At 39.8% G+C, this 14405-nt stretch overlaps 1 protein-coding gene across 2 annotated transcripts in view; it reads right to left on the bottom strand.

The window, feature by feature from the left end:
- The window catches only part of mta1 (metastasis associated 1), a 49804-nt gene that overhangs the window by 13311 nt on the left and 22088 nt on the right, over positions 1-14405 (bottom strand). For both annotated transcript variants that reach the window (XM_085390601.1, XM_085390602.1), the window contains exons 4-6: positions 3457-3583; positions 1437-1500; positions 977-1094 (exon numbers count right to left, since the gene is read on the bottom strand). In XM_085390601.1, the coding sequence (XP_085246727.1) occupies positions 977-1094; positions 1437-1500; positions 3457-3583 (309 nt within the window). The remainder of the gene's footprint in view (positions 1-976; positions 1095-1436; positions 1501-3456; positions 3584-14405) is intronic.

The following is a 14405-nucleotide window of genomic DNA, read 5'->3' as shown; positions in this document are numbered from 1 at the left end:
TAAATAAATCCTGCTTTGTGTGGGGCTTTAATGAATCCCAGAGTTGAAGAGGTGGGCTCTGTCAAGTTGCCAGCCTTCAACCAACGAGCCAGCCTGCCTGAGATTCTAACACATGTAGAAGAATTTCATTAACATGGGTTTAATTAGCAAGCCTAGTGTCCCATGGTGCTTTAATTGCAATTTCAGATGCATCCCACCTGCTAAGAATAAAATTCTGGCAAAACACAGGATGCCAGCAAAACACCATAATCTGGCAGAAAAACAGTCACATTTGAAAATGATTACCTGATTAATGATTACCTTACAAACTATTGGCAGAGAATGCCCGGAAAATATCCTTCTGCTCATCTAAATGGAAATAATAGTGGATTTGTGTTACTAACAAGTTGGATTTAAAAACATTACAGTTTGTACAAAACTGTCAAGTCCCAGTTATTAAAATGAATGCTTACAAATATTTTGCTACACTTTACGACCTATTATATTTCATCGTGGGTGTATACCTCAATGACAGCTTTTTTGATGTCAGATTTGGGATGCGTTATGAACAGTTGTCTTCTCTGCGGGTGACTGTAAAGTCATCAATTGTGCAACACGAATGCAATAAACTGTTATTTCAAATGCTGTGATTATGTATAATCATTGTTAGTCCACAGTGTGATTGCCATGGAAACCCAACTTGGTTGTTCTCTCAACTTTACTCGTAACAGAAAAGAGGAAAAAAAAGTGGTGTATTAAGGCAGAAAAGTCATAAAAGTTCATGACATGTTCCTGAAATTTGAGCAGTTGCACAAATATTAAAAAGTTTGACAGTCGTGGCTCAGACTGTTAAACTTTTCCCATTAATGCAGACATATTGCTAAAAAAATAATCAGTCCACTGCAGGGTAAAAAGTGCCCTGCAGAAAATGGATACAGTGCTTCTAAGCGAATAAGTCATTTTTAAAAAGCAGCCAAAAATTTTAAGCACAACGTACCTTCCTTCAGGAGGTCGGTGATGTCGGCCTGGTACTTGTTCCCAACACGGATCTCCCCCTTATCAGCCAGCAGGGTCTTCTGCTGAGGGTCGTATACCAGCGAGTAGAAGAAGGCATCCTGGGAAATACAGATGACAGGAAGGTGTGAGGATGCAATGAAAGGAACAGGAAGCGGGATGGGCGAGCGGAGAGGCGAAAGAGTGGGGTGTATCAGTTGGTCTGCGTGCGTGTGTGTTTGTGTCTGTGTATTTCCCCCCTCTCCTAGTCTCTCGTCTCCTCATTACAGTACGTGAAAAGAACATTCTAGGTCAACACGTTGAATAATTCATCTGGAAACAAGAATCTTTAAACTCATAAGATTCTTACTCTCCTCTTCTCTCTCTCTCACACACTCACACACACACACACACACTGAAATCTAAAACCTAATTACAGTTGAGACTCCATCATGACCACGTACCTCTCTGTCCAGGTAGGACTTCAGGGCTTCTGTCTCGTTCAGCAGCGTCACACAGCACTTTCCCCTGAAGGATGTAAGAAACACAGTTAAGGAAGAAGTGAGAGAAAAAGAAAGAAGAAAAAAATTAAGAAAGACACAGGAGGAAGTCATAGAGGAGAAAAGTATGAGCCAATATTTGACATGTGAAACATTGAAAAGCAGACGGGGCTTAAAGTCCATGGGATTTTAAGTGGTTATGTAAGTGCAAGATGAAAGCTGCTCTCTGGTCCAAACTCCTCTGCAAGAGAAATGTAGGATACAGCTCAGAATCTCCAATGATGGTATTGATTCAGGTCCAGTTTGCCCAGCTTGGTTTTTTGGAGTTTTTTTGGGATAAATCCTGGTCCCGTGTGTTGACACCAACAGCACTCATCCCTGTCCCCAAACTGCTACAGTCTGAACTGGGATTATTTACCAGCTAATTAGTCATACCTCTCTAGCCTGAAGCAAATACGATTTGGCAGGGTAATAAACTCAAGCACACTGTGTAACCTCGCCACACACTGTTAAGTTAGAAAACTTAATCAAGCTTGAATTCTCACTAAACAAACTGCACATCAGAGCATTTTTATTCGAGCAGATGTCAGTTTGCTCTTCTTGTGATTTCAGGAATGTCAAGTAATAATATGCTAATGATTAGGTAGGTTTGCCTCGAGCTTACTGATGAGCAGAGGTAGGTTTATATCTAGAAACAGCTTTCTGTTGACATTTACTGCTCAGCGTGTACCCTGCATATGAGTGGATTACTTTGTGTCTGTCTTTCTCGCCAGCACAGCTTCACGTATAGCAGGCAATGTGACATCAAGGAAATTGCAGTATTTGCATCAAAAAGCATGAATACACATTATAACAGTATAAATGAGTCCATGCAATGCATGTAAATAAAAAATTGCAACATGGAAATGGGAATAATCAGAAGAAATTTGCAAATATTTGTTATACTGTAGGTCTTAACATTATGATGCCATCAAGATTCGCTTTTTAGTATTCGAAAATTATCTTATTAATCAATGCAAACAACGTAAACTGCATTAGTGATGTGAATAAGTCCACCTTTCCTACACTTGATCTAAATTTCCTACTTAAGCAAAAGGTGATTCACGGTCAATAATGCTGCAATCCATCTAAATTTTAGGGTCGAGTTACACAGGCCCAGAGACCAGTTACCAATCATCTGGCAAATCACTCGACATGGGGGAAAAACAAATGTTCCTCAATCTGGTCCAAGTGGTTGCTGACCTACACTGGCTGCAAAAAGGTGCTGCACCAAAAACCTCCGTGTGATTTCTGCGGTCGCTAGCAGACTGCTGCAGTCGCACAAGAGCAGTCTCCAGCAATCACTTGCAGCCACTGGAGGTATACACATTTTTTATCCCCCTCACAACTGGTGATTGCCAGATGGTTACTAACCGGTCTCTAGGCCTGCGTAACTGAGGTGTTAATCAGCCTAAATTTTTACTCATTTACAGTATCAATGCTACATTAAGCCACTGCTCATTAGCTGAAAATTTCTAACCACTACCAATTTTTATTAACCCCCTATTGGCTTGAAGCCAACACAGAAAAACGACAAAGCATTCATCCCTGATAGTATTCATAAAAAAAAGACAACAAAACAAAAAATGAGCTGCCATTTTTTCATCTTGTTATTACCATAAATTTATAACTACTTTTTCTAAAAACAAGTCGGTTCTGTCTGTCTTGTTTTCTCTTCACCGACCCCCTACCGTCTAGGAAAATTTCATCAGAAATGTTCTGTTTGGAGAAAAAGTTGGGTTTGTTGAATCAACTGTAACCCAAAAGATTTGGATGAAAAGATGAAGAAACATTTAGTGAACAGAACTTCAGTCACAGCATGAGATGGGTATTTGAAACCAAAATAGAATGTCAAGTAGGTGGGTGAGTTTAGAAGTTGCACAAGCAAGTCCCACAAAAAGAAGGTAAATAAAGCATCTAGTCCTGTGACACAAATGAAGTGTACCTGATGTGTGTGGCTGGTAAAGACTCCAGCTGGCGAGAAAGGAAGAGCTCTCTGTGTCTGAGCTGGTGTTTCTGTTTCTCCGGGAGATCCCGCATCTCTGGATTCTCCATCTCCTCCTCCAGCTCCCCTAGGTGAAGAAAAAGAAAAGAAAAAAGGAGGAGGAGTGTCAAACATAAGTACTTTAGATGAGGCAGAACGATGAAGTCCATAAGCGGGGGGGGGGGAAAAAAGTGAGAATGGCAAGTGAATCGGCTGAAGCCACACACTCCACACAGAGGATGCACATTTGATGAGCTGCAACGATGGAGCCCCCAAGGACAGGGAGAGCTGTGCATATATACAGATATTTTACATAAAGTGGTATGAATCAAACAGGATGTCAAGTGGACTGAGATCACTTGGCTCAGCTCTACAAAAAGTGAAGTAAAAGGCCCAATCCAGCCTTTGAGGGTGTAAGGTAGCACAGAGTGACACAGTTTAATGTGCTATTGTTGGTAGTTATTCCTGCTATAATACAATCAGAAATCTAATCAAAATATAATCAAGAATCAATAAAATCCAATAAGAAAATAATCACTACAATGATAAATATTTAAATCTTTCAACCCAGACTGTCTTTGTGTGTGTGCACTCGTTCTGTGCAGCCGCGACCTTGAGCTCCGTTTGTGTGCGTAAGGAGTTAGCCTAAACAATCGTCTGAGTGACAGAAAAGTGGAGCAGGCAGAGAGACAGATGCAGAAAAGGGTTTGGATTTTATTGTGCACGAATAGCAGAAGAAGTAATTTTTAAGTCTATTTCACCTCAAATCCTGCAACATCCCAGGTATCGCTGTTACCTTAGGACTGTTCATGCTTTTAATGCCCTTCTGATATGCTGTTTGTTATGTCCTGTATTTTTAAGCAAAAAAATGTAATTCAAAAGTTAAGAGCATGAGAAAAATTACAGAAAATATACACCTGTAAAGAGATTCTGATGTTAAATCTTTGATGTCAATATAGAACAGAAACACAAAAGGGTTTTTTGTTTGTTTTGAAATTTGAAGCCATCCATAAATGATCAATAAAACAGTCCAAACATATGCAGTTAGTGGGGTTGGGTTAACAGGTGATACTAAGCTGGCCATAGGTGTGAATGTGAGCGTGAATGGTTTCGTAATCTCCGTGTTAGCCCTGTGAGACTGGCAACCTGTCCAAGGTGTACACCCTGCCTCTTGCCCTATGGCAGCTGGATAGGCTCCAGCCCTCCTGCAACTCTGAACTGGATAAGTGGAAGAAGACTGGTGGATGCATACATGGATGGACATTGTTTCAATTGCATTTTTGAATATTAAGATAAGTTTCCAAAACAATTTGTTGGGTTTAAAAATCTTCAAAAAAAAATTTGTACTGCAACTTTTGTACTACACTTGCAAAAAGATAAAGTATTCCAGGATATATATATATATACACACACACAAAAAATACATAATTTTTAAAATTCCCTCTCCCACTAAAAACACAAGGTCCAGATAAGCAAAATCAATGCTTTGGAATGTTTCTGGGTTCAAACCTGCTGGGCAACTGGTGTCTGCCTGTTTGGGATTCTAAATTGGCCATAGGTGTGAGCTAGGGGTGGGCGATAGAAACAATATACGATAGAAACGATATCGTATACCGGTGGCGCCAGTGTCCGGCAGCCTCGCCTCTGTCAGTGCACCCCAGGGTGGCTGTGGCTACAATGTAGCTTGCCGTAATGCTCTGACAATCCATCAAGCAGTGCGGCTAACCAAAGTTGTACTAAAACATTTTTTAACAGATTTCTGCACGCCCAAATCGGTTCGAGGTCAGTAAGCACAACCAGAATTCATACATAAGGCACACTCTAGATTTTTGAGAAAATTCAAGGATTTTAAGTGTGCTTTATAGTGTGGAAAATACGTTATACAGAAGAAAAGAATATATCGTGATATATATCGTTACCGCACATGCTTCAAATTATATTGCGATATGAATTTTAGGCCATATCGCCCAGCCCTAGTGTGAGCATGATCATAAATGATTGTCTGTCTCTCTGTGTTAGCCTGCTATCCTCCCCAGGGTAAACCTTGTCTCTAACCAAATGTCAAATAGGACATGCTCCAGCCTCTCCCATGACCCTGAATTAAATAATAGGTTAAGAAACTGACTGAATGGATGGCTGACTGGATAAAAGAACGGCTGGGTTGTATATTTCCCAGAACACAACCAATAAAATCTTTCTGTTAGTCTCTCTCACCTTGTTACCGTTATTTTTAAGACTTGATAAAAGCCCTTTTTTTTTCTTTTTTTTTTTTTTTTAAATCACAGAAGACATTTATTTAACTGTTCTCACAAATTGGATAGTATATTGACTGACTAATAAGCTGAACTTGAGGTGTACAATTCAGGAGTTTCCCTTTAGTTGCGTGCTGCTGATTGAGCTAATTTCTCTTGAGTCAGAAGCTGAGCTCAAAGATTTGTCTTCTATTAGTTGTTATCTCTCTCCCCCTCACTCTCTCCCTCATGTTTGCATGTAGAAAAAGCAAAAATCAAAGGGCACCAGGTGAGATGAAGGGGAAGGAAAAAAAAAAAGAGAAAAGAATAGTTCTAGTAAAGAGGTCCAAGAATGACTGGACAGAGAGATTGCTGAAGAGATGTCTGCCTGTTTAAGTGAGCCATGTATCTGAGTCATCCTTTAGTAAAAGATTGAGCCATGGCTAGTGGGTTAGTACATTTCCAATATTAATTCCTATTCCCATGGATGTGGATGAATGAGGGAAACGCAGAGGGAAAAGGAGACGAGATGGATGGTAAAATAAACAGAGACAGAAAACAGTAGAGAAGAGCACAGGAGAAAAATGTGACAAAAGTGATAAAGAGAATGGGAGCTTAAGATGTAGGCCGAGCAACATAAACACATCGAGGAAACGAGAGAGGGGTAGAAGGGGAGCAATAGAGAAATCAGCAGGGAGAGCCGGAGTGAGAGAGTGAGGAAGGAGGCCGATGAGAGAGCAGAAGTGAAACGAAGAGCGGGAGAGCAGTCAGTACGTGCTCCAATTCATTTGGAGTTTCATTAGAGGAAGCGAGACAGAAAGAGGGAGACAGGGAGCAGAACAAAAGCAATCAAGGGATTTTCAGGAGAAGAGATGTGTGGCCAAAATCAATAAGTACTCCATCTCTCCCTCACTCTGCCCAGCACTCAGCACCCAGCAGACACACTATCAATGCCCAGGCAGAGCAACGCAGAGGCACGCACACACACTCACACACAGCGTTCACCATCTTCTTCCATGTGAAGGCAGGAAAATATGGACCAAGATCCAAACAGGAAAAGCACCAGAGATTAACCTGAGAGATGTTTTGTGAATCTCATTTCTATAAAGATATTGTACTGATGTTCCCAGCAGTTACCATGAATCAGATGTTAAAAACTGGAAGTACACGTCGGTTGTCCTTTACAAGACATTGCTCTGGCAATTAAAAAATAAATAAATAAATCAAACTTATATTGTGCAAATAAAGTTGTGTTGAATATCAGTGAAACTGGCTTTACTGTGATGCAAAAGTATGCATAGAAAATATTTAAGAGTAAATCAATGTTTTGGGTATTTTTTTTTTGGACAGTAAATACATTTAAAACTAGTAATTAGACTCAGTGTTACCTCTGATTGAATATAGCAATAAAGTACTGTTACTAGAATGGATGAAGAAAGAAAGAAAGCAAAGTGAGGAAACAGAGGAATTATATACAATAAGATCCAAAGCCGGAGTACTTTAATTAACCCCTGATCCTCCAGGATATATTACTGCTCATTTTATCTGTCTCTCAATAATATCCCATTATATAAACAAATATAGCCACAATTAGTCCCAGTTGACCTAAAAAACATACATGTGAAGTATATAAGAGGATTTCTTACACTAAAGAATATCTGGAGTTGTGGGGTATTATTCTAATGTCAAAATAGGCCTTATTAGAAGGAAAGGAATAAGGATGCAGAATAAGAGATTAGATTTGAGGTTTGAGTTGGTAGGGGAAAAAAAATGTGAAGCCCTGTCAAAGACCAGGAGTTCTGTTGGAGACTAAAAACCTGAAACTTTGTATGCCTTTAAATAAGAAAAAAAAAAAGCCTAAATAAATTAAATTTGGCTGTTGTCCCCTTTGAGGTCGTCTCCTTTTGCACTCTTGAACCACTTCGAGCATTCCTGCCAATTTAGGATCACAGTGGACTCACAAAGCCTGCCTGTATTTAATGCCTACCTCCCTGTTTGTGTTTTGTGAAACTGTTCCCTGTAATAGATTACTGGTGAATTTACCGATGGTGACCTTCATGTTATCCAGATTGACCTTGAAGAAAATGTATGTTTCTTGATTTTACAATATAAATAGTATTTGCTTGACTTCAAAGCTAAGTCTCAATATGTGGGTGTGAGTGTTTGGATGTGTGTTACTCTGCTTCTGCATCCCCATATCTATTACTTCATACACACACACACTCTAGCAGGATTATGTAGTGGTCCATCAGCAGGGCTGGTCCTTCCAGCTGGCCCTTCCAGCTGGCCCCTGGCTGTGAGTCCTTGAGAAGCAATTCAACTCCCCAACCTCAGTCCTCCTCCTCGGAGCCAATCTCCTGGCAGTGCACCCACACCATACTCTACAAATTGCCTCTCCATCTCACCTGTCCCAGCCAATTATCAATTATTGATGAATGGGTCGCCTTACTGTGTTGAGATGGTGAGAGGAGAGGAGAGAGCAGGCTTCAGGGCAAGTTGAGGAGGTGAGGAAAGCATAGCTGATTGGTGTTAACTTAACCAACTGACTACATCTTTATGAAACAGACCACTTTTTATGATATACTGAACTGCAAACAGCTGCAGAGAGGCTCATGTAATTACTAAAATACCACTGGTAAACCTCTTATAACCAACCCATCATATCCATGACTATTAAGTTTAAAAAATGAAACTTTATTTAATTAACTGAATTTAAATTTCAGTCATAATCCAAATTTCAAAGGTTGGAGGCTGTCTAAAATAACAGACATCAATGACTTGCAGAGCTATTAAATCCGTATTGACAGCAGAAAAAAGAAAATTAAGAAAATGTAACATGTTCGGAACAAAATGCTTCTGGGGGCGGGGCAACAAAAGAATGGAAAAGTGGTACTCAAAAGGAATGTGTGGTGGAGTATTTTGCAAATAAGTAGGTTTGTTGGGAAAAGGTCAGTAAGACTGGTTATAAAAAGTCTTATTGAGGGACAGACTTTCGTAGAGGTAAAGGTGAACAAAGGTTCCTTAATCTGCCAAAAAGGAAAAAAATTGATCTGCAAAATTGTGGAAGAAATTTCTGAGCTATGTTCCTCCATGTAATACTGTGAAAACTTGGAATATCTCATCATCAACAATACATAATGTCATCAAAGGTTTCCAGGAATCTGGAGAAATCTCTGTGCACAAGGCTGATAATCATTACTGGATACTCGTGACCTTCGGGCCCTAAGACAGCACTGCATTAAAAAACAGCCATGATTCTGTCACAGAAATCCCTGCATGGGCTCAGAAACACTTCCTGAAATCATGGTCTGTGAACACAGTTTGGCATGTCATTCACAAATGCAGTTTAAAGTTCTATCAATGCTAAAAAGGAACCATGTGTGAACACGATCCAGAAATGCTGTGGTGTTCTGTGGCCCAAAGCTCACTTACAATGGACTGACGCAAAGTGAAAAACTATGAAGCAGAATCCAGGTGCTGAACTAAGAACTCTCTCTGAGCCTTAAGATACCTCCACACACATACCTTTGCAGACATCCAACAGTGGCCTGGTACAAGGTACACTAATCTTAGCCCAACTCCATCATTCTTCACATCACATCACCCTTATCCTGCCTCATGTCCTCCTCTGCCTCCTCATTAACTCAAATGACTAATAAAGTTCTATTTACAGTTACAGTAAAAGTTCAACAAAGGCCTGTTTTGATCAATATAATATATATAACAATTACTCACCAAAACTCACCAAAATAATTCTGATTATGGTTTTGGCAATGAACCAAATGCCCAACATTAAACTGAGATGATATTTTCTACACTTATCTAACTGCCCTGTCCTCCATTAGCCGTTTACTTTTAAAATGTGATATTAATTAACTTGGGCTGCGGCTGTTGATTATTTCAATAATCACTGGATATAACGTCTGTCAAAATAACAAAATCCTTTCATTTCATTTACATACCATCCTAAAACCAGATTTATTTTTTTTCTTAAATAAAATAAGGTATACATATATTCTAAACTAAGGCATTGGGGGGGGGAGAGCCTTTGTCTTCTTAAAAGACTTTCTAACATTAAAATAAGGCAAAAAGGCAACTCACAATATTGTATTTTGGTGTGTGTTCATGAGTATTTGTGTCTTCATGTTTAAGTGTACCAGTGAGTGACTTTGTGTGTCTATAAGCCTTTAAGCATGTGGTAGCTTCATCTGACCGTTCTCAGAACTGAGGACTGCCATGTGCTCTTAAGAAGCGCCTCCTGCTGCAGAAAGCAGAGGTTGTGATGGTGTAGATGTTAATAATTAATGTTAATAATAATTCAGTGTCCTGAGTAACAGCACCAGGTCATTGGCTCAGAGTTTTACTGTGAAATTCAGTTTAATTCAATTCAATTTTATTTATATAGCGCCAAATCACAACAAAAGTCGCCTCAAGGCGCTTCATAGATACAGAGAAAAACCCAACAATCATATGACCCCCTATGAGCAAACACTTTGGCGACAGTGGGAAGGAAAAACTCCCTTTTAACAAGAAGAAACCTCCGGCAGAACCAGGCTCAGGGAGGGGCGGTCATCTGCTGCGACCAGTTGGGGTGAGAGAAGAAAGACAGGATAAAAGACATGCTGTGGAAGAGAGACAGAGGTTAATAAAAGATATGATTCAATGCAGAGAGGTCTGTTAACACATAGTGAGTGAGAAAGGTGACTGGAAAGGAAAAACTCAATGCATCATGGGAATCCCCGGCAGCCTACGTCTATTGCAGCATAACTAAGGGAGGATTCAGGGTCACCTGGTCCAGCCCTAACTATATGCTTTAGCAAAAAGGAAAGTTTTAAGCCTAATCTTAAAAGTAGAGATAGTGTCTGTCTCCCGAATCCAAACTGGAAGCTGGTTCCACAGAAGAGGGGCCTGAAAACTGAAGGCTGTCCCTCCCATTCTACTTTTAAATACTCTAGGAACAACAAGTAGGCCTGCAGAGCGAGAGCGAAGTGCTCTAATAGGGTGATATGGTACTACAAGGTCATTAAGATAAGATGGGGCCTGATTATTTAAGACCTTGTATGTGAGGAGCAAGGTTTTGAATTCAATTCTGGATTTAACAGGAAGCCAATGAAGGGAAGCCAAAACAGGAGAAATCTGCTCTCTCTTTCTAGTCCCTGTCAGTACTCTTGCTGCAGCATTTTGGATTAGTTGAAGGCTTTTCAGGGAGTTTTTTGGACATCCTGATAATAATGAATTACAGTAGTCCAGCCTGGAAGTAATAAATGCATGAACTAGTTTTTCAGCGTCACTCTGAGACAGGATATTTCTAACTTTAGAGATGTTGCGCAAATGGAAGAGAGCAGTCTTACATATTTGTTTAATATGTGCGTTGAAGGACATATCCTGGTCAAAAATGACTCCAAGGTTCCTCACAGCGTTACTGGAGGCCAAGGTAATGCCATCCAGAGTAAGAATCTGGTTAGATACCATATTTCTAAGCTTTTCAGGGCCGAGTACAGTAACCTCAGTTTTATCTGAATTAAGAAGCAGAAAGTTAGCAGCCATCCAGGTCTTTATGTCTTCAAGACATTCCTGCAGTTTAACTAATTGGTGTGTGTTATCTGGCTTCATGGATAGATAGAGCTGGTTGTCATCTGCATAGCAGTGAAAATTTATTCTATGTCTTCTAATGATGCTGCCAAAGGGAAGCATGTATAATGTAAACAGTATTGGTCCTAGCACCAAACCCTGTGGAACTCCATAATTAACCTCAGTGTGTGAAAAGGACTCTCCATTTACATGTACAAATTGTAGTCTATTAGATAGATATGATACAAACCACTGGAGTGCAGTACCTGTAATACCTACAGCATGTTCTAATCGCTCTAATAGGATATTATGGTCGACAGTATCGAACGCTGCACTAAGGTCTAGCAGGACAAGCACAGAGATGAGTCCACTGTCAGAGGCCATATAAAGGTCGTTTGTAACCTTCACTAAAGCTGTTTCTGTGCTGTGATGAGTTCTGAAAGCTGACTGAAACTCTTCAAATAACCCATTCCTCTGCAGATGATCTGTTAGCTGTTTGACAACTACTCTTTCAAGGATGTTTGATATGAAAGGAAGGTTGGAGATTGGCCTATAAGTAGCTAAGACTGCTGGGTCTAGAGATGGCTTTTTGAGTAAAGGTTTAACTACAGCCAGCTTGAAGGCCTGTGGTACATAGCCGATTATTAGAGATAGGTTGATCATATTTAAGATCGAAGAATTAATGAAAGGATTTCTTTGAGCAGTTTTGTAGGAATGGGGTGTAAAAGACACGTTGATGGTTTGGAGGAAGTAATTATTGAAGTTAACTCAGAAAGATCAATTGGAGAAAAAGAGTCTAACTTAACATCAGTGGTACTAAGAGTAGCTGTAGATAATATTACATCTGTGGGATGATTATTGGTAATTTTTCCTCTAATTATAAAAATTTTATTGGTGAAGAAGTTCATGAAGTCATTACTAGTTAACATTAAAGGGATGGTTGGCTCAAAAGTGCTCTGACTTTTTGTCAGCCTGGCTACAGTGCTGAAGAGAAACCTGGGGTTGTTCTTATTGTCTTCAATCAGTGATGAATAGTAAGATGTTCTGGCTTTGCGGAGGGCTTTCTTATAAAGCAGCAAACTATTTCTCCAGGCTAAATGATGATCCTCTAAATTTGTGACACGCCATTTCCTCTCCAGCTTACGAGTCATCTGCTTTAGGGTACGTGTTTGAGAATTATACCACGGAGTCAGGTACTTCTGATTAGAGACCTTAGTTTTCACTGGAGCTACAGTATCCAGAGTCGTACGTAGTGAGGAAGTAAAATTATTAACAAGATGATCGACCTCTGTTGGAGTAGCGTTCAGATAGCTGCTCTGCTCTGTGTTGGTACAGGGCATTGAAGATGATAACAGTGGGTGGATTATATTCTTAAACTTAGTTACAGCGCTTTCAGAAAGACATCTACTGTGACAAAGTCTACTCTCCACTGCTGTGTAATCAATTATTGTAAAATGTAAATGTTATCAGGAAATGATCAGACGGGAGAGGGTTTTCAGGAAACACTGTTAAAAGTTCAGTTTCTATGCCATATGTTAAAACAAGGTCTAGAGCAGACCATCCCAAAGTGTGGGGCCCGCAGGGGGGGGCGCGGGATGAAAAAAGGGGGGGGGGGGGGGGGGGACAAAACGCTTGGACACTGCTAGCATGGGCGTATACAGAAACGCAAAGCAGGAGATGAAGCATAGCTGAATATGTTTCCAAACCAACTTCATTCTAAGCCAAAGACTAGAAAATATGGTGAAGCATATCTTCCCTTTGGCTTCACCTGCACAAGTGCCAAGGTAGGTCTCCCCTGCAGGATTGCTTTTCCCTTCGTCGGGAGCAGCGCTGGTCTGTTTAAATCACGGACAAACAGTATGCCACATCTGTGATTTTTAGTTCACAAACACTTCTTGTAATGACTAACGACTCCTGACATTTTGGAGATGTTAGCTCTTTATACAGTAAAGTTACAGCGGGATACAAATAATGTCAGGCTGATCCTGCCACGATTTGTGATCTGAAAAATGTATTGATAGCAATGTTGAATATTTTTACACAGGAAAAAAAACAACTACACGTAAAATAATCACATCGTGACGCCTCTGCCTTTGTAAATGAAGGGACATTAACTTCGTGTGTATGTAAGCGTGTAAAACCTGCAGATAGTCAGATTAACAGTATTTTGTCTCCATCTGCCATTCTGCAATTCATCTCATGTAAACAATAACGTGGCGCACAGCGTGCCATGAAAAAAGGCACATACCTTTGACGTTGCATGGCGAACTCTGTATTCCTCGTCCACATGTAAACTCAAAAAAGGAGTTTTAAAAAAAAAATCTCAGTTTTCGGTGAGTCCAAACACCGTTTACTTGTGGACGAAACAGCTGCGTTTTCAAAAATACGTCTGAAAAGTCTGAGAAATCAGACAGAAACTCTGTGTAAGGCCCAGGTGGACGATAGAAACCAGTCTTACTTGTTATCATCTGAGTTTTACAGCTGGGGTGGGCAAGGCTAAGCATCAGGCTTTCAAATGAATTAAAAGTCTGTCTTTGTCTTTCATTAATTAATAGGCTGGTGTGAAAAATTGCTGCCACACCGCCCCCTCGGCCTGTGCTTCGAGATTTCTGGTAGTTAGAATGACTCGGGGGTGTTGATTCATTTAAACTAACATAATCATCCTGCTGCAACCAGGTTTCTGTAAGGCAGAGTAAATTGATTTGTTGATCAATTATTAAGTCATGTACTAACAGAGACTTGGAGGAGAGAGAGACCTAATATTTAACCCTCTGGGGTCCAGGGTATAATTGGCCGTTTTTGACTACTTTTGATTTTACCTCTATATTTCACCTTTAAAATATGTTTTTCTTGCCTTGTTTGGTATCATTATTTTCTGCACAATCTCAAATATCTGAAATTTGAGTTATTTTTTCATTTTGGTATAATATATTATCACAGTTGATCTAAATTAGGACAAAAAATTCAAAATTTGAGTAGAAAAAAGTTAGATTTTTTACTGTAAAACCCACAAACATGTTTAACGAATCAATTTCATAACTTGAAATGCAAATAGAAATTGTACATTTCTAAAAATCTAAAAAGTTTTGCAAACAAAGTTATATGGTA

This window comes from Rhamphochromis longiceps, linkage group LG19 (genome assembly GCF_057381845.1).
Source record: "Rhamphochromis longiceps isolate RC_006_pf linkage group LG19, R_longiceps_female_GT1.1, whole genome shotgun sequence".
In the NCBI taxonomy this organism is placed as follows: domain Eukaryota; kingdom Metazoa; phylum Chordata; class Actinopteri; order Cichliformes; family Cichlidae; genus Rhamphochromis; species Rhamphochromis longiceps.
This window is presented reverse-complemented; position numbering and strand designations above follow the sequence as displayed.